Raw genomic sequence first — 16,499 nt, forward strand, 5'->3', positions numbered from 1 at the left:
TCGGCTTGATACCGCCAGAAACACACATAGATGCACATTTGATGTGTGGGCAATAGCAGCCTCAAAGCCACCTGCAGTTCCATATTTACCACAGCCTGGGCAAACAGCAGTGAGTGAGGAGGACGCCGCCGGCACCTGCTGTTAGCCAGCGCATGAGACGGTCTGTAGTTTACAGGGATATTTTGTGATCATGTTTCCCTAAACAAAGCAATATCCTTACTGAGCATATTATTCTTGGAGGTGTTGTGGAAAAAAGCAATGAGGGAACGAAGCTGGAACCGATCCAAGCTTTTTAAATAGGCTTTATTGTGTGTTATGGTTTGAGATCTAGTTCTTGGCATTAATCTTTCTTTCCCCCCACACACAGGAGTTTTTTTTTTTTTTCTAATGATTGTTTCTGATATTAAGTCAATTAAAACCAAAATAACACCCTTGTTAAAACTGGAGCAGAGAATTGAGTCATACAATAACATGCTTTGTGTGCTGCAGGGAGTCTCTTATTAGTTTTATCCCAATAGCCTGACTCCATATCTTGATGTCCTTTACTTATGCTGTAGTGCTCTTACAACCTTATGATCGTTCCATTAGCATCTGACTAATGACTGACCCATAGCTGACCAGATCAGATTGTGTGAGTGTGTGTGTGTGTGTGTGTGTGTGTGTGTGTGTGTGTGTGTGTGTGTGTGTGCGCACATGCGTGGGTGGATGGATGGGTGTGTTCCCCCACACCTACTCTGTAATCTTTGTGTTCCTGACAGTGTATGTGTATGTGCATGTGTAAATGAGTGTATTTGTGTGTGCGTTTGACTACATTAATAATGAAGTACCTCTCTCCCTCGCTCTTCTCCCTAGAGATGGCAAGCTGGGTCTCCCTCCTCCTCCTCCTCCTCCTCTGCCTGTCGGCCTCACAAGGCCAGGAGGAGAACCACAACGTCCCCATTGACTTCTCCTCCGAGACCGCCATCAACAACGTGGTCCAGGACCCCCAGACCGGTCGCATCTACCTGGGGGCGGTCAACACCATCTTCCAGCTGGGGCCATCGCTTCAGCCGGAGGCCCGTGCTGAGACGGGCCCCAAGGAGGATGCCCGGACCTGTACGCCTCCTGCCTCCGCCTGCCAGGACACAAAGCCCATGCCCAACCTCAACAAACTCCTGCTGGTCCATCCATCCAACGGTTCGCTCATAGTCTGTGGCAGCCGCTACCGAGGCATCTGCTCCCTCCTCAACCTGACCAATGTGGAACAGCAGTTGTATTACAGTGACAGTAAGGGAGAGAGGACTTATGTGGCTAGCATAGAGGACAACGTGAATGTGGTTGGTGTTATGTCCACCTATGCTAAAGATGGACACAACTTCAGTGTGTTCCTTGTTGGGAAGGGCTACGGAAGCCTGGACAGTACAAAACTCATCAGCACACGTATCCTTCAGGATTACCGTGATTGGGTAGTGTTTGAGAGCATCATCGAGGCATCTACGGTGCAGACAACACCGTTTGTTCCCAAGTACCTGCACGACTTCCGCCACGCCTTCAAAGAGGATGGTTTTGTCTACTTCTTGTTTTCGCGGACGCTTGACGGTAATGACAACAAAAACCTGACCTTTGTGTCTCGCCTTTGCGAGGACGACCAGCATTACTACTCCCACACGGAGCTCCAGTTGGACTGCGGTCCTCAGAACCGATACAACAAAGTTCAGGCTGCGTACGTGGCCTCTCCGGGCAAGGAGCTGGCACGGGGCATGACTGAGTCGGGCCAGTACGGCAAAGTCTACCCCTGGAACAAAGTTCTGTTCATCGTGGCCAGTACGGAAGACGATGCCGCCGAATCTGCCCTCTGCATGTACCCGCTCAGTTTCATCAATGAGCGGCTGCTGGACATTATCAGCGCCTGTTACAGCGACTCGGGGAAAATTGCTGGTAGGGCGGCTGTGGACATCCCCTACTCATCCAAGACAGACGAATTCTGCTCATCTAAAATTGCCGTAAGTGCTTGTTTGTGTCAGCCTCATTGGCTCACTTAGTTCAAAGAATCTATCTGAGATAAAAGACAGAAGGAGATTTGTTTGAGAAGAATTCCTCTTCATGTAATCAATAATGCACAGATGTGTCACTTTTTTATTTTAACAACTTTTTTTTTTAACTTTGTTCTGTAAGACAACTGCAGATCTTTTTATTGCTCTTATTTTCTCTTTCTCGCATTTTCTGTGTCTCATTTTTCCCTTTCCTCCATCTCTCTTTTCCCAGTACCCTCAACCCACCCCAAATCATCCTATATAGCTCATTTAGTAGAGTGTAGCACCAACACCACCGGGGCTAGGGGTTTGATTCCTACTTGGACTCACTCATACTAAAAATGTATGCCTTTTCTCTTTGTAGAAGGATACATTGGAGAACTTCAAGTGTGGTGCAGACTTCCTGCCCTCCCCTCTGGCCAGCAAGCCAGACTTTGCCTTAGAGGCCAGTGCTGTGGTGACCAAGAAGGGCCAACTGACCGCTGTAGCCATCGCTGTGGAGAACGATCACACCATCGCCTTCCTGGGAAACAGCCAGGGAGAGGTCTTCAAGGTAGAGTCCTCTCCTCTCCTCTCCTCTCCTCTCTTCTCTACTCCTACTTAAGGGAAGGAGGCCAGGGGAATTGGAGGAGGTGGTGAAAATGATGAGCGAGGAAAAGTTGGTACTCTGTAGTGGCCCATTTCAAAGAGGTTAGCAGTCCTATCGACCTCATGTCTCACAGTATTATCCTCTAATTATGTTCTCTCTCCAGGCACACCTGACCACCAACCCAGATGTATACAGCAAGAATCCTGGAGACACCATTGGAGAGAAGGTCAACAAGAACCTTTTCTTTGACCTCAGCCACAGCCACCTCTACATCACCACAGAGAAAAAGGTACGTTTGCCATCGGCCTTCTCTAAAACGTCTCCCACTGATTGTTTGCCTGTATTAAAATCAAGGCATTTGATAATTGGCTCTTCACTAGCACCAACATCCTTTCTGATATTGTGAGTTGTAACTCTATTTGACTATTCGATGTTGAAGGAAGACATTATGGATTATATATCTGACTCTCTTTACCACAAAGGAAGTTGATATGTATTTCCTTAGTATGTCCTGGTCGTGCGGTCTTGATAGACAGAGATAAGTATGTTTTTCATGAGAAAGCGACTACATGACCAGAGCTTTAGTACGTCTAAATTACTTACTCAGTGCCTTGCTCTGAGCTACATATTACCAGTAACCTCATAAGGATAGGATAGGATAGGTAGTTTATTGTCCTTGAGAGGAAATTCTTTCTACACTCAGGTGCAGCGAATACATGTACAGATAAGACAAGATAACATTCCATACAGAGTGCATGTATGGCAGAGGGGAACAAAGCTTTTGCCGAAGCGAGTCCTTCTGCACCTGTGTCCTCTATTTGCGACCTGAGGGAAAGAGGGTGAAGTAGCAGTGGAGGGGGTCGGGGAATAATACAAGTTGTTTCATGAACAATGAGCCAGTAAGTTCAGTCGGTATATGATTGGTCGAATATGGCCTGCACCAATGCTATTCATTTGATACAGGATATAATGCACATGGTATTAAGTGCTTGGATTCAGGGAATTAGTTTGATTAATGGAATGTGGGAAGCAAACAAGTGACCCTGTATGCTGTGACAGGACTCACTGACCACTATACACACCTACAGCCAACCGAGGAATATTGCTAGCTGTACTTTAAGTGCTTTATATTTTGTGTAGCATCTCCCCTAAGGTGTGCTATTTAATAATATTTCACGTTGTAATATGCCAGATCACCAAGGTGCCGGTGCAGACGTGCCACCTGAAGACTGACTGCCAATCCTGCGTGGAACTGAGGGATCCTTACTGTGGTTGGTGTGTCCTGGAGGGCAGGTAAGCGTCACACACACACACACACACACACACACACACACACACACACATGCATGCACACATACATACATAGACGCTCACAGCCAAATACTAACACAAACACACACACAATTCCATCTGTAAATCACAGCAGGGTATTTGTTCAGTGTTTTATTGCTGACTCTCTCAGTACCCCTCGGTGTTTATATTCCATCTCCCGTTGTCCGCAGAGCCGTAAGGAATTAAAGCTGTTTGTCAGCCTCATGCAGTGAAGGTAGTCTGTGCAATTTACTCCCATCAGCCTATATTTATCAGGCCTTGGAGGGTAGAGGCACTCGGGTCGTTTGTATCATGTACTTTACAGGGATGTTGATCAGGAACAGAAAATGGCTGTCTCCCTCTGGAAATAACTGGGAATCATTTTGTGTTTTAAAAAAAACGAAATCCTGAAGAAAAATATAGTAAACATAGGTGAAGCTTACGGATCAATATTCCTGTTATTAGTTTTGACAAACATTGGCTGAGATCACTGGCCAGGTCATAGATGAACAATTCATTACGATATGAAAGAAGTTTTTCTAGATCACCGGTCATCATCTGAGAACCCTGAATTTGACATTTACATTTTAAGCATTTATTTGACACTCTCATCCAGAACAACTTGTGCTTTGAACCTGAAACCTGTGAACTTTTTGGTTATGAACCGCCTGTCAAACCACTAGGCCACACTGCTGCAACCGTTTTAAAACATATGAACTTTAACTCCGAGACTACATGCACTTAACTTTAGCTTTCTTGTTTTTATCTTGACCATTATTTCTGTTTCTTTTTGTGCTCGAGATGTTTTGCACTTAAATGTGACGCTACATTATATGGTGTGCACTTAATAGTATGCACTTTATTGGGACATGTACGTGCTATATTGTATGCACTTTATAGTGTGTACTTGATACGTGTATATCTATATTTATGTGTCACCTGAGGGTTGATAACAAAGCACTGAAACTCTGAAGCTGTATTATTATTGTACAGTACATATTTTAATATAACATTTGTTATTATTATTTATCATTAATTTATTTGATTCCACTTCTCCCATGTGATATAATTGTGTGTTGAATGAATTTTTGTCTGCTCTAACTGCAAAACAAATTGCTCAACGAGGACATTACGTTTTTTCTGATCTAATCAAAACTTTATTTTCCTTCTCTCAGTTGTACAACACAGACCATACTTGATATCACTTGGGCATGGGTTGTTATTTATAAAAGCACATCTGTTATTAGAGGCCATAGGCATTGTTTTCTGAGGCCTTGCGAAAGTGTTTAGGGGATGTGGAACAGTGGCTGATGGGAGTTGTTCATCCTTCGTCTGAAGGTGTACCAGGAGGTCTGAGTGCCGACGGGCGGAGGAGAAGAACGGCTGGCTGTGGAGCCCCAGGCAGCAGTGTGTCAAGATCGTCTCCTTCTATCCCCCCAACCTCTCCTGTAAAAAGACTCAGCAGGTACAGCAGCGCCTCTCTTCTCACTCTCTCTCACTTTCTCTCTCTGTCTCACTCTCTCGCTGCTCTGTCTCTCTCTCTGTCTCTCACTCTCTCTGTCTCTCTGTCGCTCTCTCTCTGTCTCTCTCTCTCTCTCTCTCTCTCTCTCTCTCTCTCTCTCTCTCTCTCCCCTCTCTCTCTCTCTGCGGCACACTCATACCTACTCTCATGCACATCACACAAACAAAGCAAGCACAGCCAGTAATGCACTGTTTCCATTGTGAATCAGTGACCCTGGGCTCTTGGTCTTTCTGCTCTGTATTGATCTATCCAGAAAACTCCAAACTGGCTTATTATAACCCACCTGGCTGATTGTGCTCGCTGCCTGAAGATGGAGAGGCTCTCTTGTGCACGCTCGCTCTCTCTCTCTCTAACTTTTCTCCCTCCCCCTCCTCTGCTTCCTGACTACTTCTCTTCCCCTACTTCTCTGACTCACTCTTCTTCTATTCCCATCTACAATACCTCTCCCTCTCCCTCAATTTCCATTTTCTCTCGAGCCTTAAAAAGGAAACAGAGACTGTATTGTAACCTCTCAGCTCTACTGTGATGCTTGAATCACGCAGCAAGCTGAGAAATGAATTTAATGTGAAATCATTTGGCGAACAAGTAACGAGCGATAATGCTTTTTGTTAAAACCAGTCCATTTCAGCCGCGGCGGTGTTCCCATTCCTTTTGTTTTTGTTCTCTGTCCAGGTGGAGATCAACATCCCCTCCCTCCCCTCCATTGGGGGTTCTGACCGCCTGCGCTGCGTCTTTCGGTCTTTCCAGAGCGACGGCACCATGTCCGACTCCGGTCAGGTCACCTGTGCCTTGCCCCACCCTTCTGATATACCACCCACACCTGAGGACCAAGGTTTGGCCTTTATAATTAACCTGCTCTCTCTCTTTTTTTTTTTTATACTGCCTCTGGCGTGGCAGTTGCCTGTCGCTCTCCATTATATCTCTGAAAGTTTTAAAGATTATAATTAATACATAATTAGTTTAAGGGTGTTTTAGGTTGTTCCCTGTCAGAAATGATTTAGAGGCCATGTCTTATCCATCAGAATTTTTCCTGTATTATTTGGTCTTCAAATGGATAAATGACATGGTTATCTGGTTATATATTATCCCTTAAGTCATCCTCTCTATTTGAAATACTCAGAAACACTCCCAAAAACCGCCAGCCCCATTCATAAATGTGTTATATATTTGCCCATCTCACCCACCCGACCCCCACCCCCTCCCTTCCACACACACACACACACACAGCTCATGTAATACATTTCAACCCTCTTTTTGTTGTGCCCTCAGACTTTGTGGCAGTGCCCGTCAAGATTTTTGTCAACGAGAGCGTGGAGCTGGCCACGCGGGAATTCAAGTTTTATAATTGCGCTGCCACAGTGAGGAAAGCTGAAAACACGCCGTGAGTCATATTCTTAATCTTTCACTTTTTCTCTCTGTCTGTCTCTCGCTGGAAAAAAAAACACAGCGAGACAGAACGCAGCATCAACTGACAACCTTGATGCAAATGAATCACAGCGCAAGAACAGATGAGAGCGGATTGCTTTGTGTGTAAATTGTGATGCATGGTAGGTTTGAATGCACCTCTTGCATTTTCTCTCCCCCTTGTATTACCAAGCTGAGGAAATTGCCTCAGTTTCCTTTTCATTAATCAAAAAATGAAAGTCGATCTCCCTATTTTTTTTTCCTTCTGCCTCGCTCCCCTCTGTTTTCCGTGCGCACTCTTTTTATTTTTTTCCATCCAGAGGAATCTGTGATGAACGAGCTTTGTTTATGTGAAGTTGCAGAGATCCATTTCACTGTCAGCAGCATAGATTTTGTGCCGGACGCTCTTTGATGAGTTTGCATGTTTAGATTTTGTTTGTGTGTGTGTTTTTGTTTGTGTGCTCATACCTAATTATGTGTGTGAAAGCATTTTCTTATCTTCGGGGTGTATTTATGTGTGTGTGTGTGTGTGTGTGTGTTTCTGTGTGTGTTTCAGGTGCATGTCATGCGTGGCCAGTCCGTGGGGCTGCCAGTGGAACACACGTGACCACACCTGCAGCGACATGGACGACGCCGTGGTGGGGCCCAACATCATCAAACACCGTCAGGTTAGCCACCTAAAGGGTCAAATTTCCATTATGGTGGCCCAGTAGCCTACTGGGTAGAAAAGTTCATTCGCCGTGTCTGTCCGTCTCTGTTCATTTCAATTAATTTTCAATGCTCGTTTAGCCAATCAGAGGTGTTCCTACATTTGTTGTGGAAAAAATAGTGGCGATCACAGACAAAACGGTATAACCAAAACAATGATAAAATGAAGAAAGCCTGGTATAACGGTTGGGATGACTGTAGTTTTTCCTGGTCAGTTTCTTGTTTCATTTATACTTTATAGTCTGTTATGAACAAAGCTTTACTTCCCTGTACTTCTGCCTCGCCCACCATGTTGACATTCCAAAACAAACCAGCGGACAGAAATCTATCCGTCAATAATTCTGTCTGTTTTCTGACGGATCAGTGTGGCCGCGGCCTCAGTGACAAGGACACCGCACCCCAACCCCAGGCATGTTGCATCATTACTGCAACTGCAACCGTCTCTGATAGTGTGTGACAAACACTGCCAAAAGTTTAGAGAGACACCAAATTACCACACTTGACATGGCAATTAAGTGATCCAAATTCCCCCCCCCCAAAAATTAATAAAAAAACTCAAATCCCAGTATCAGCTGCCACCATCTTGCGTGACAAATGTTCTAGGGTGGAGGATATCAATTTACAAGTCAGCAGATGTTCCAGCGATACACTTATCTGTCGCCGCGGATGAGGGTGTCCGTTAAGTGGTTTGCATATTTAAAATGTAAATGACGGAAGGTGGGAGTATCTGATTTGTTTCTGTGCCTGCCTATAGGGAGCGTGGTGTCCTCAGTTCGAGAATCCAGATCCCGTGCTTATCTCCGTGGGCTTCAAGACCACCATCAGTTTCGAGGGCATCAATCTGGACCTGTACCAGGTATTAAGGCACAGGCAGCTGAATTTACAGTATTTGTAGATATTACAGACTACTCAACTTGTTTAAACAGTTGGAATTTGAGCATGTCAGCAGGGTCACGGTGAACCAGATTGCACACAATTTGTCATAGTGAATACATCATCTTTCCTCTTTTATTTGTCCGGTTCTCCAGGGCCGCTCTTTCACCATTGGCACTGAATTGATGAGAAACATGGAGGAGGATCTTCTTTCTGAGGCTGGGCCATTCTACAGCTTCAGTGGCTTCAATGTCAGTATGGCTGATTGCTAGTTGCTTGACATACAGTTCTTTAGTAATGCATGCCCTTGACTGCGTCTCTGTCCACACTGAAGTGCTGATTTATGCATTTACTTAGTTGGCTTCGATAGCTTCTGCCCAATTTTTGCCCTCCACTCAACCCAGGTCCTTGAACTATGGCAGACTTTTGGACCAGATTGTCACATTGCAGTGTAGTTCAGCTCTGCAGAGTGAAATACATTTATGAGTACCACTTAGTTGCAATTGTTTCAATGCCCCAAAAAGTCATTAAACGGTAAATAATTGACATTATGTTCCAGGCTTAAATCAAATCACCCTTTACTTGGTTTGTACAGTCCCTCCGATGTTCTCTAGCTCCCTCTAATGGACAGACTCTCCTCATTGGGGTTATTTTAGCTCCATCTTTAAATTGTGAATTCTGTGATTGGGAAACTCAAACAGTGCCTAGCCCCCAGCTATGTTCTTTTCTAACATTGATTTCTTCTGCTGAAAGTCTGCCAAACTGGGTATGAATTTTTTTCTTTCTTCCTTTGGCATGGGGGAGCGACAGCCCACACTGTTTGCTGAGAAGAGCTTAAGTGCCATTAATCACTGGATTCTGTATTAATAATTCATTTTCTTCCAATTTCTTAGTTTTCCTACGATAAGTCACAGGAGACCAATGTTCTTTTCTACGTGAAGGACAAGGAGTCGGGCAAGAAGATGGACAGCACGCTCAACGGTACGCTCTCACATTTTAATGGGGAGTCCTTACTTAGAATGCCCTGTGTGTTCACTCCGAGTCCCAGTGTGGGGCCCTGGTTGGATTTGAGGAAGCTGCCTTTGATCTTAAATTGAAAATTAAACATAGAATTGATTGGTAATGACTACATGATTTTAAATCATCAAATTAAAATTTGACAGACTTTGGAGTATTCAATGGCATTCATAACAAGTGACTGAGAGGTCTGTTTTACATTTTCCCTGTCAAGATCCAAATGACTTCATCAGATATGAACACAGACATCTCATCATTCATTCAGAATACACACACACACACACACCCGTGCGCATGCACACACACACAGATGTTAGGAAATCAATACAATACAAAATGTGACTTTATGTTTTTTCCCCCCTGAATGCGTCCCTCACCTCTTCCCTTACAGTTACCCTCTACAACTGCTCCGTGGGAAGGGAGGACTGTAGTCTCTGTAAGAATGCCGACCCCAAGTATAACTGTGTGTGGTGCACCAAGAGGAAGGCGTGTGTGTATGACAAGCTGTGCACTTCTGACCAGAATGGGTCTGAGGATCCCCATGACACGGCGTGCCCAGACCCCCAGATCACTGATGTGAGTCGTTACGATGTTGTCATGTCTTGTCGTTGTCCGTTGAACTGGAAACAGTACATGCTGTGTTGACGTGTAATTAGCTGTCAAAGGAAATTGACTTTGGTGATTGGATTATTGATTGGAACGGATTATTGGCTGGGTTTCATCTTTCTGTCGACGCAGGAGTTCAAAGTCTGCCTCTCCTTGAGGGTGCGATGCGCTGATCTTGAATGCGTCTAGATTGGATCAATTCTTTCTTTGCTCAGTTGATTGTTGGTGCCTCATTGTCATTGACAAGAATCCATCAGTAATTGTGTTGATGTCAATGTCAGATAGTTTGCCACACGCACACGCATAATGCACGCACACACACACACACACACACACACACAATATAGCCGTCATTTTCAACCTCGTCCTTGAATACCAACCATTTTAGCTTCTGTTATACAGCACACTTAAACAGACCGTGTAAATCTCTTGTATGTTCTTATTGCTCAACTAATCTGTTTAATCTAAAATCCATTTTAAATCCCTTCCTTCTCCATCCCTAAATCCACCCCCACACCTCATCTCCTCATCCAGATCATCCCTCGTTTTGGACCCATGCAGGGAGGCATCTCCATCACCATCCGCGGCTCCAACCTAGGCATCCATAAGGAAGACATTAAGAGCATCAGCGTGGTGGGGGAGCCGTGTATCCATCAGGAGGACAAGTACTCTGTCTCCACTAGGTAATTATGCAGCCAGACGTATTCATCCAGACGCACACACACACAGACACACACACACACAGACACACACACACACACACTTCCCATGGCAGGCCGTTAGTCACACACTGTATGGACAGGTTTCATCACAAGTTACCTTTTGGATACATTATCAGCATGATGATAGCTTTGCCTTTCCTTGAGGTAGCCTGGGTGGATATTTTAATTAGCTCATTATGCCCATTCTATCGATCTGAAGTCTGGGGAAAAACGTCTCCAGACAGAGGTTGATTCAGAAACAGAAGCACTCTCTTAAAGGCGAATGCTACTTGAAATACAGTCTGTGGCCACTTTATCAGGTGTAGGACTCCCCTTTGCCTCCAGAACAGCCTGAATTGTTCGAGGCATGAATTCACCAAGGTGCTGGAAATGTTCCACAGGGATCCCGGCCTACGCTGACTTGATAGCATCACGCGGTTGCTGCAGGTTTTTCGGTGGCACATTCAACTAACATTAAAGTCACTCAAATGCACTAAAGTCACAGTGGTGTTCCAACAATGCTCAGTTGGTACAAAAGGACCTGATGTGTGTCAAGAAAACATTCACACCATTACACCTCCACCACCAGCCAGTAGTGTTGACACCTGGCAGGATGGATCGAGTTTACGCCAAATCCTCACCCTGCCATCTGCATGTTCCAACACAAACCGGGATTCGTTGGACCAGGTAGATTTTTTTTTTTTCACTCTTCAGTTATCCGGTTTCAGTGTTCACATGCCCACTGTAGCCTCATCTTCTTGTCCTTAGCTAACAGGAGTGAAACCCAAGATGGTCCTCTGCCGCTGTAGCCCATCCACTTCAAAGTTTGACGTAGTTTTGCGTTCTGAGATGCCCTTCTGCACACCACTGCTGTACTGAGCTAATATTTGCATACTTGTTGGCTTGAAGGAGTTTAATTTTCCTCTCTCATCAACGACTCGATTTTTGGCCTCAGGAATGCAGCTGATTTGATGCGTTTCGTTTATCACACCGTTCTCGTTAAACTCCAGACGCTATAGTGTGCTAAAATCCCAGGAGGGGGTCCGTTTCTGAGATGCTACAACCGGCCCATCTGGCACCAGCAATCATGCCACGTTCAAAGTCACTTAGTCATTAAGGTTTAGTCGAGCACTAACTGAACCTCTTGAGCATGTTTGTCCGCTTTATATACTGAGCAACAGCCACAAGAATATCACTGTCTGGAGCAGAGAGCTGTTTGCATAAATGGGAGGTGTAACTAATAAAGTGGACACTGACTGTTATAATGCAGTAATATTCACCACTTTGAATCAAGAGAGAAGCACCCCCCCATCTCTTATATCTGATGTACAGAAATGGCTAACTTGAATGTGTAAATTTGGAGAAACATTTGAGCCCATCTCTCATTCATTACCAATGGAGCAGCTCTAGGCTGTGAGGAAGTACAAGTCATACAGATTAGAGTCTTGGTTTGCAAGAGTTGTTTAGGTTCATAAATAGTGATCGGATTGCCCAAGTCATAGGAATAGAATATGTGTTTTCATAAATTGGGTGTAATTGAGTGTTCACTGGGAATACAGATTTAAAATGTCTTCTCTATTCCCTTTTTTCCTCCACCTCCTGTCCAGTGTGGTGTGTGAGATCGGCCCCTTGGACCCGCAGAACGCCCACTGGGGCCAGGTGGAAGTGGAGGTAGAGGGGGGGAAGAGAGGAACCTCCTCCATCTACTTCACCTACAGGGTAAACACTCTCTCTCGCTCTCTCTCTGTCTCTCTCTCTCACACACTCTCCTAAACTGCACTTCCACTATAGAGGCGTAGAACTTTTGACCCAGAAAATGAACACGTCCAAAAGCTTTCAGCTGATTTGGTTGTTTTATGGTCTCTATTATATTTTCCATTTCGTAGCTGCAGAGAGCCCCTTATCGCAACATACCAAGGGCGTGTCATTTAAGTTGAATTTACAAATACAATACCCTAATGTATTGGTAAATTAAGCGCATAGATGCTGTCGTATTACAATGGTAATGCACTGTACGATAAGCCAGAATATGTATGCATTTCTCTTTAACCAGATGCTGTGCAGTAGGCCCCGCTTCCTTCTAATACTTTAACAGGCTACAGCGTAGCTATTTAACTGGCTTTTCATATCTCTGGCTCCGCTAAAGCTTCCCCACAGGGGAGTGCTCCGCCTAACTGTTTGCTCAGCAAATTGAGGCAGATGTGGTGCATGTATGCATGTGTGTTCGTGTGTGTGTGTGTGTGTTTCTGATAGAGAGGGAGAGATCAAGGGGGCGAGAGAAAATGTGAGTGTGTATGACAGAGCACAAGTATGTTTGTCTGTGTGTGTTGCTCTTGCATATGCAAGCGGCTGTTTGCCTGTGGGCTGGAGCGTGTGTGTGCTTTAAAATCCTAGCAGGGGAAAGATGGCTTGTGTTTATTTATGCTGCATCTTGAACCCCCCTACCAGGACCCGATTCCCCAGGCGGTGCAGCCTGCTAGGGGTCCCAAAGCGGGGGGCACCCTCATCACCATCTCTGGCACCAACCTGGACACCGGCACTAAGGATGATGTCCAGGTTACCGTCGGAAGGGTGGACTGCACTGTGTAAGGATTTCTTGCCTGAATAATTGTCATTCATGCCGAAGACCGTTTCAATTCACTCTCTTCAGTTGATAAGTACTACTTGTTATTCAGACATTGTACTCTATGCAAATTCTACTGTACGCAGACTTTGAAGCCCACAAATTGATTTTTTTCCCGTCATTCCTGAAGTGAAAATGGAATTGACCTTAACTTCAGTGTCAGAAGCAGGATTTTTTTCCCTGCCCATTTTCCCTTGCAGTGGTGACCACGAGTATTCTGTCGAAACCAGTCCGTGGTGACATTTTAGGCTGAGGTAACAGGAAAATAACGAGCTATAGAAGCAGCAAAGCCAGGATTTAACAAGCTGTCAGGGCGCTGCCATGTTGGCTTCCGCTGCACGGTGACCTTGTGCGACCCCAGCCAGCGCTGAGTTATGTCCTTGTGTTGGCAGGGAGCGGTTTGGAGCGGAGATCACCTGCAGGACGGGAGACTACCGGGACGAGAAGGTGCCCTCCGGTCTCCTCGCCGTCACAGTAAAGTATGGAAAGAGGACCACAACGTCCATCCCCAGTGCCTTTCAGTTCTTGGACAACCCCACTTTGCTGGACTACGAACCCAAAGGCAGCTTCGACTGGTCAGTTTAATTCAGCAACATGCTAGCTGTTTAGCTTCTGTTCCCGTTTTGTGTTTTTACTGCTGTGCTTTCTCAAGAAACATTTCATAGTATGCTGTGCCACTGTTTTGATCGTAGAAAAGTAAAAAAAAAATAAAAAGAAACTGATATGTGACATTGATCACAAGGTCGATCAACTGGGGGGGAATGGAACACTTCAGAAAAGCCCCATCATGTCGTTGTGTCTGAGCACTGAAAGTTTATACTTGTCGGCAACCTTGATAAAGGTCTTTAATGGCAAGAACCTTTTTGGTTTTTTTTATTATTTGTCCTCCAAGAGTTGCTGAGTATGCCTGTGTGTGTGTGTGTGTGTGTGTGTGTGTGTGTGTGCGCAGAATATTTTGAACAGTTACTTCTGATTGGCTGAAAGGGGTGTGAATGCTAGTCTTTGATGTTGTAACAAACTGCTTGATGACTGTTGAAAATGGATGCATCAGACGGTTACCTTGCTTTTCTCTGCAATTGAAAGCACTATGGTGTGTGATTAGGCATACAGACTGGAACAACAGACAACTTTGAAATAGGCTGCTTGCAGGCTAAACTAATTTGTTTTCATCTCCAGTGAAAATTACCCCAGGTGCAATTTAAGAACTGTGTCTGTCATCCTTTAAAACTCCCTATGTGCTTGTCTCTGTCTCTCTGTGTATGTACGCCTATGCTCATACATTTGTTTCTCTCTGTGTGTGTGTGTGTGTGTGTGTGTGTGTGTGTGTGTGTGTGTGTGTTTCTGCATATTTCAGTGGAGGGAGGACCATTGTGGTGACCGGCTCCGGCTTTGACCTCATCCAGGCTGCCATCATGACGGTCAAGCCCTTGGTAGACGACTTGACTGGAGAACCAGCTTCCGTTGAGGTGTGTGTGTGTGTGTGTGTGTGTGTGTGCACCGCCTTCTCTTTCTACATTCCTGCCTGTTGATCATCCATCTCTCTCTCTCTCAAACATCATTTTTTGCTCTCACTCATTCTTTCCCTTTCTGTCTCTTTCCCATGATCTTCTCTTTGTCCCTGATGATTTCTTCCTTTCCATCCGTTGTACCTATTCCCCTAATAGCAGCACCAGCGCTGTCCATCGATCTCCCTGCATCTCATGAGACCGCTGCTACTACTTCAGTGGAGATTCATTCAAACTCAGTCCTACCCCCCCACCCCCCAACATACACACACACACACACACACATCTCCACTCCTCCTTCCTTCCACTGATCAGTGAGATTCCATAAGCCAACATTACTTCATCTCACTTCTTAAACCATAAATCCTTAAACCTGTAAGATTGCAGATAGCAGCAACACCGTTTCCCCCTCACCAAAAAAAGAACCATGTTGCTCGTCCAGCTTAATCAACTCGGCTTGATTCTGCCAGGGAACTTGAATGAGCTGCACGCCGCTTGCCGACGCCTGCCCTCCAGTGTACTGGGCAGTCTAAGCTGTAGACATTTTGTTCATTTCATTTAACGGCTAAATTTAATACAGGCATTAAGGTTGCAGAAGATTATGTGACTAGGCTGCTCTGCACCGCTCTGCTCTACTCTGCTGAACTCCCGTCCAAGTCCCCAGTCCCTGCCACCCAGGGACAGGAGAGATTTGGAAAGACTTGTAGCTCCCACAAACTAGCAGCGGATGCAAAATGTTATCTCAAAGGCCTTGGCAGGTCAACTTCATAAGCTTCTCTTGGTGGGAGTCTATCCGCTGAACTAGACTCAAATATTTGGAGTCATTATGGCTGCTGGTCCGTGGTAAGGGCACGTTAATTATATTGCAGGTCAGTTTAGCGGCTCACACCAAAGAATCTCACATGTACTTTTTGCTGCAGAAGCCCTCTAGCACTTAACTTTGATTTTAACACACACACACACCCATGTACATTATTTACGCTTACTTTTGTGAGTACACAATAAAGAGTGTTTCATGCTCAAATCAAGCCAAACTGGAGCACTACACACAGCTAGGTATACACCTAAATACACATACACCCGCGTACACTATTTACACTCACTTATGGAAACACACAACAGTGTTTCATGCTAAAATCAAGCTAAACGTGACCGCACTGCACAGAGCTGGGTACAAATCCATGTCATAGCTGCTGGAACTGTGATAGTGAAGGTGGTGTGTAAAGAAATTAACAAGGACAACAACAAAGTGTTATTGCTGTTCCACTGAATGACAAAAGATGGTCAACTCAAACCAGCCTAACTCAAAATATAGGTCAGCTTTACTTTTTCAAAACACTCCGGATGTAAGCAAGTCTTTTTGAAGCTTCAATACGCGTGTAGGACTTAGGTTCAGCTGTCACATGTTGTCAGCGCTGTATCAAAAGCTCTGTCAAACAATTTCAGAGTGGCAAAAATATCCTTAGTCCAGTGAATCAAAGACATAATAAACAAAGCCAGTCGTGGGATGATTCAACAGAGGTTGTGATTCAACCATTCTGCAATGGCAGATTGGTGTTTTAATACAGTGATTAAAAAGACAGACACTTGTTTCCACCGTCTGACCTCCTTCCCCCTCTTACCAAACA

At 45.0% G+C, this 16,499-nt stretch overlaps 1 protein-coding gene across 1 annotated transcript in view; it reads left to right on the forward strand.

The window, feature by feature from the left end:
- plxnb2b (plexin b2b) overlaps positions 1–16,499 on the forward strand; it is a 104,910-nt gene that overhangs the window by 66,781 nt on the left and 21,630 nt on the right. The window contains exons 3-19 of the mRNA XM_071897599.2: positions 853–1,982; positions 2,377–2,565; positions 2,765–2,890; positions 3,794–3,894; positions 5,251–5,377; positions 6,107–6,266; positions 6,704–6,815; positions 7,395–7,506; positions 8,301–8,402; positions 8,575–8,670; positions 9,313–9,400; positions 9,828–10,012; positions 10,577–10,725; positions 12,351–12,462; positions 13,192–13,328; positions 13,759–13,941; positions 14,721–14,832. Coding sequence (XP_071753700.2) covers positions 855–1,982; positions 2,377–2,565; positions 2,765–2,890; positions 3,794–3,894; positions 5,251–5,377; positions 6,107–6,266; positions 6,704–6,815; positions 7,395–7,506; positions 8,301–8,402; positions 8,575–8,670; positions 9,313–9,400; positions 9,828–10,012; positions 10,577–10,725; positions 12,351–12,462; positions 13,192–13,328; positions 13,759–13,941; positions 14,721–14,832 — 3,219 coding nt within the window. The 5' untranslated portion in view covers positions 853–854. The remainder of the gene's footprint in view (positions 1–852; positions 1,983–2,376; positions 2,566–2,764; positions 2,891–3,793; positions 3,895–5,250; positions 5,378–6,106; positions 6,267–6,703; positions 6,816–7,394; positions 7,507–8,300; positions 8,403–8,574; positions 8,671–9,312; positions 9,401–9,827; positions 10,013–10,576; positions 10,726–12,350; positions 12,463–13,191; positions 13,329–13,758; positions 13,942–14,720; positions 14,833–16,499) is intronic.

The sequence above is a fragment of the Centroberyx gerrardi genome, chromosome 4 (genome assembly GCF_048128805.1).
Source record: "Centroberyx gerrardi isolate f3 chromosome 4, fCenGer3.hap1.cur.20231027, whole genome shotgun sequence".
In the NCBI taxonomy this organism is placed as follows: Eukaryota; Metazoa; Chordata; class Actinopteri; order Beryciformes; family Berycidae; genus Centroberyx; species Centroberyx gerrardi.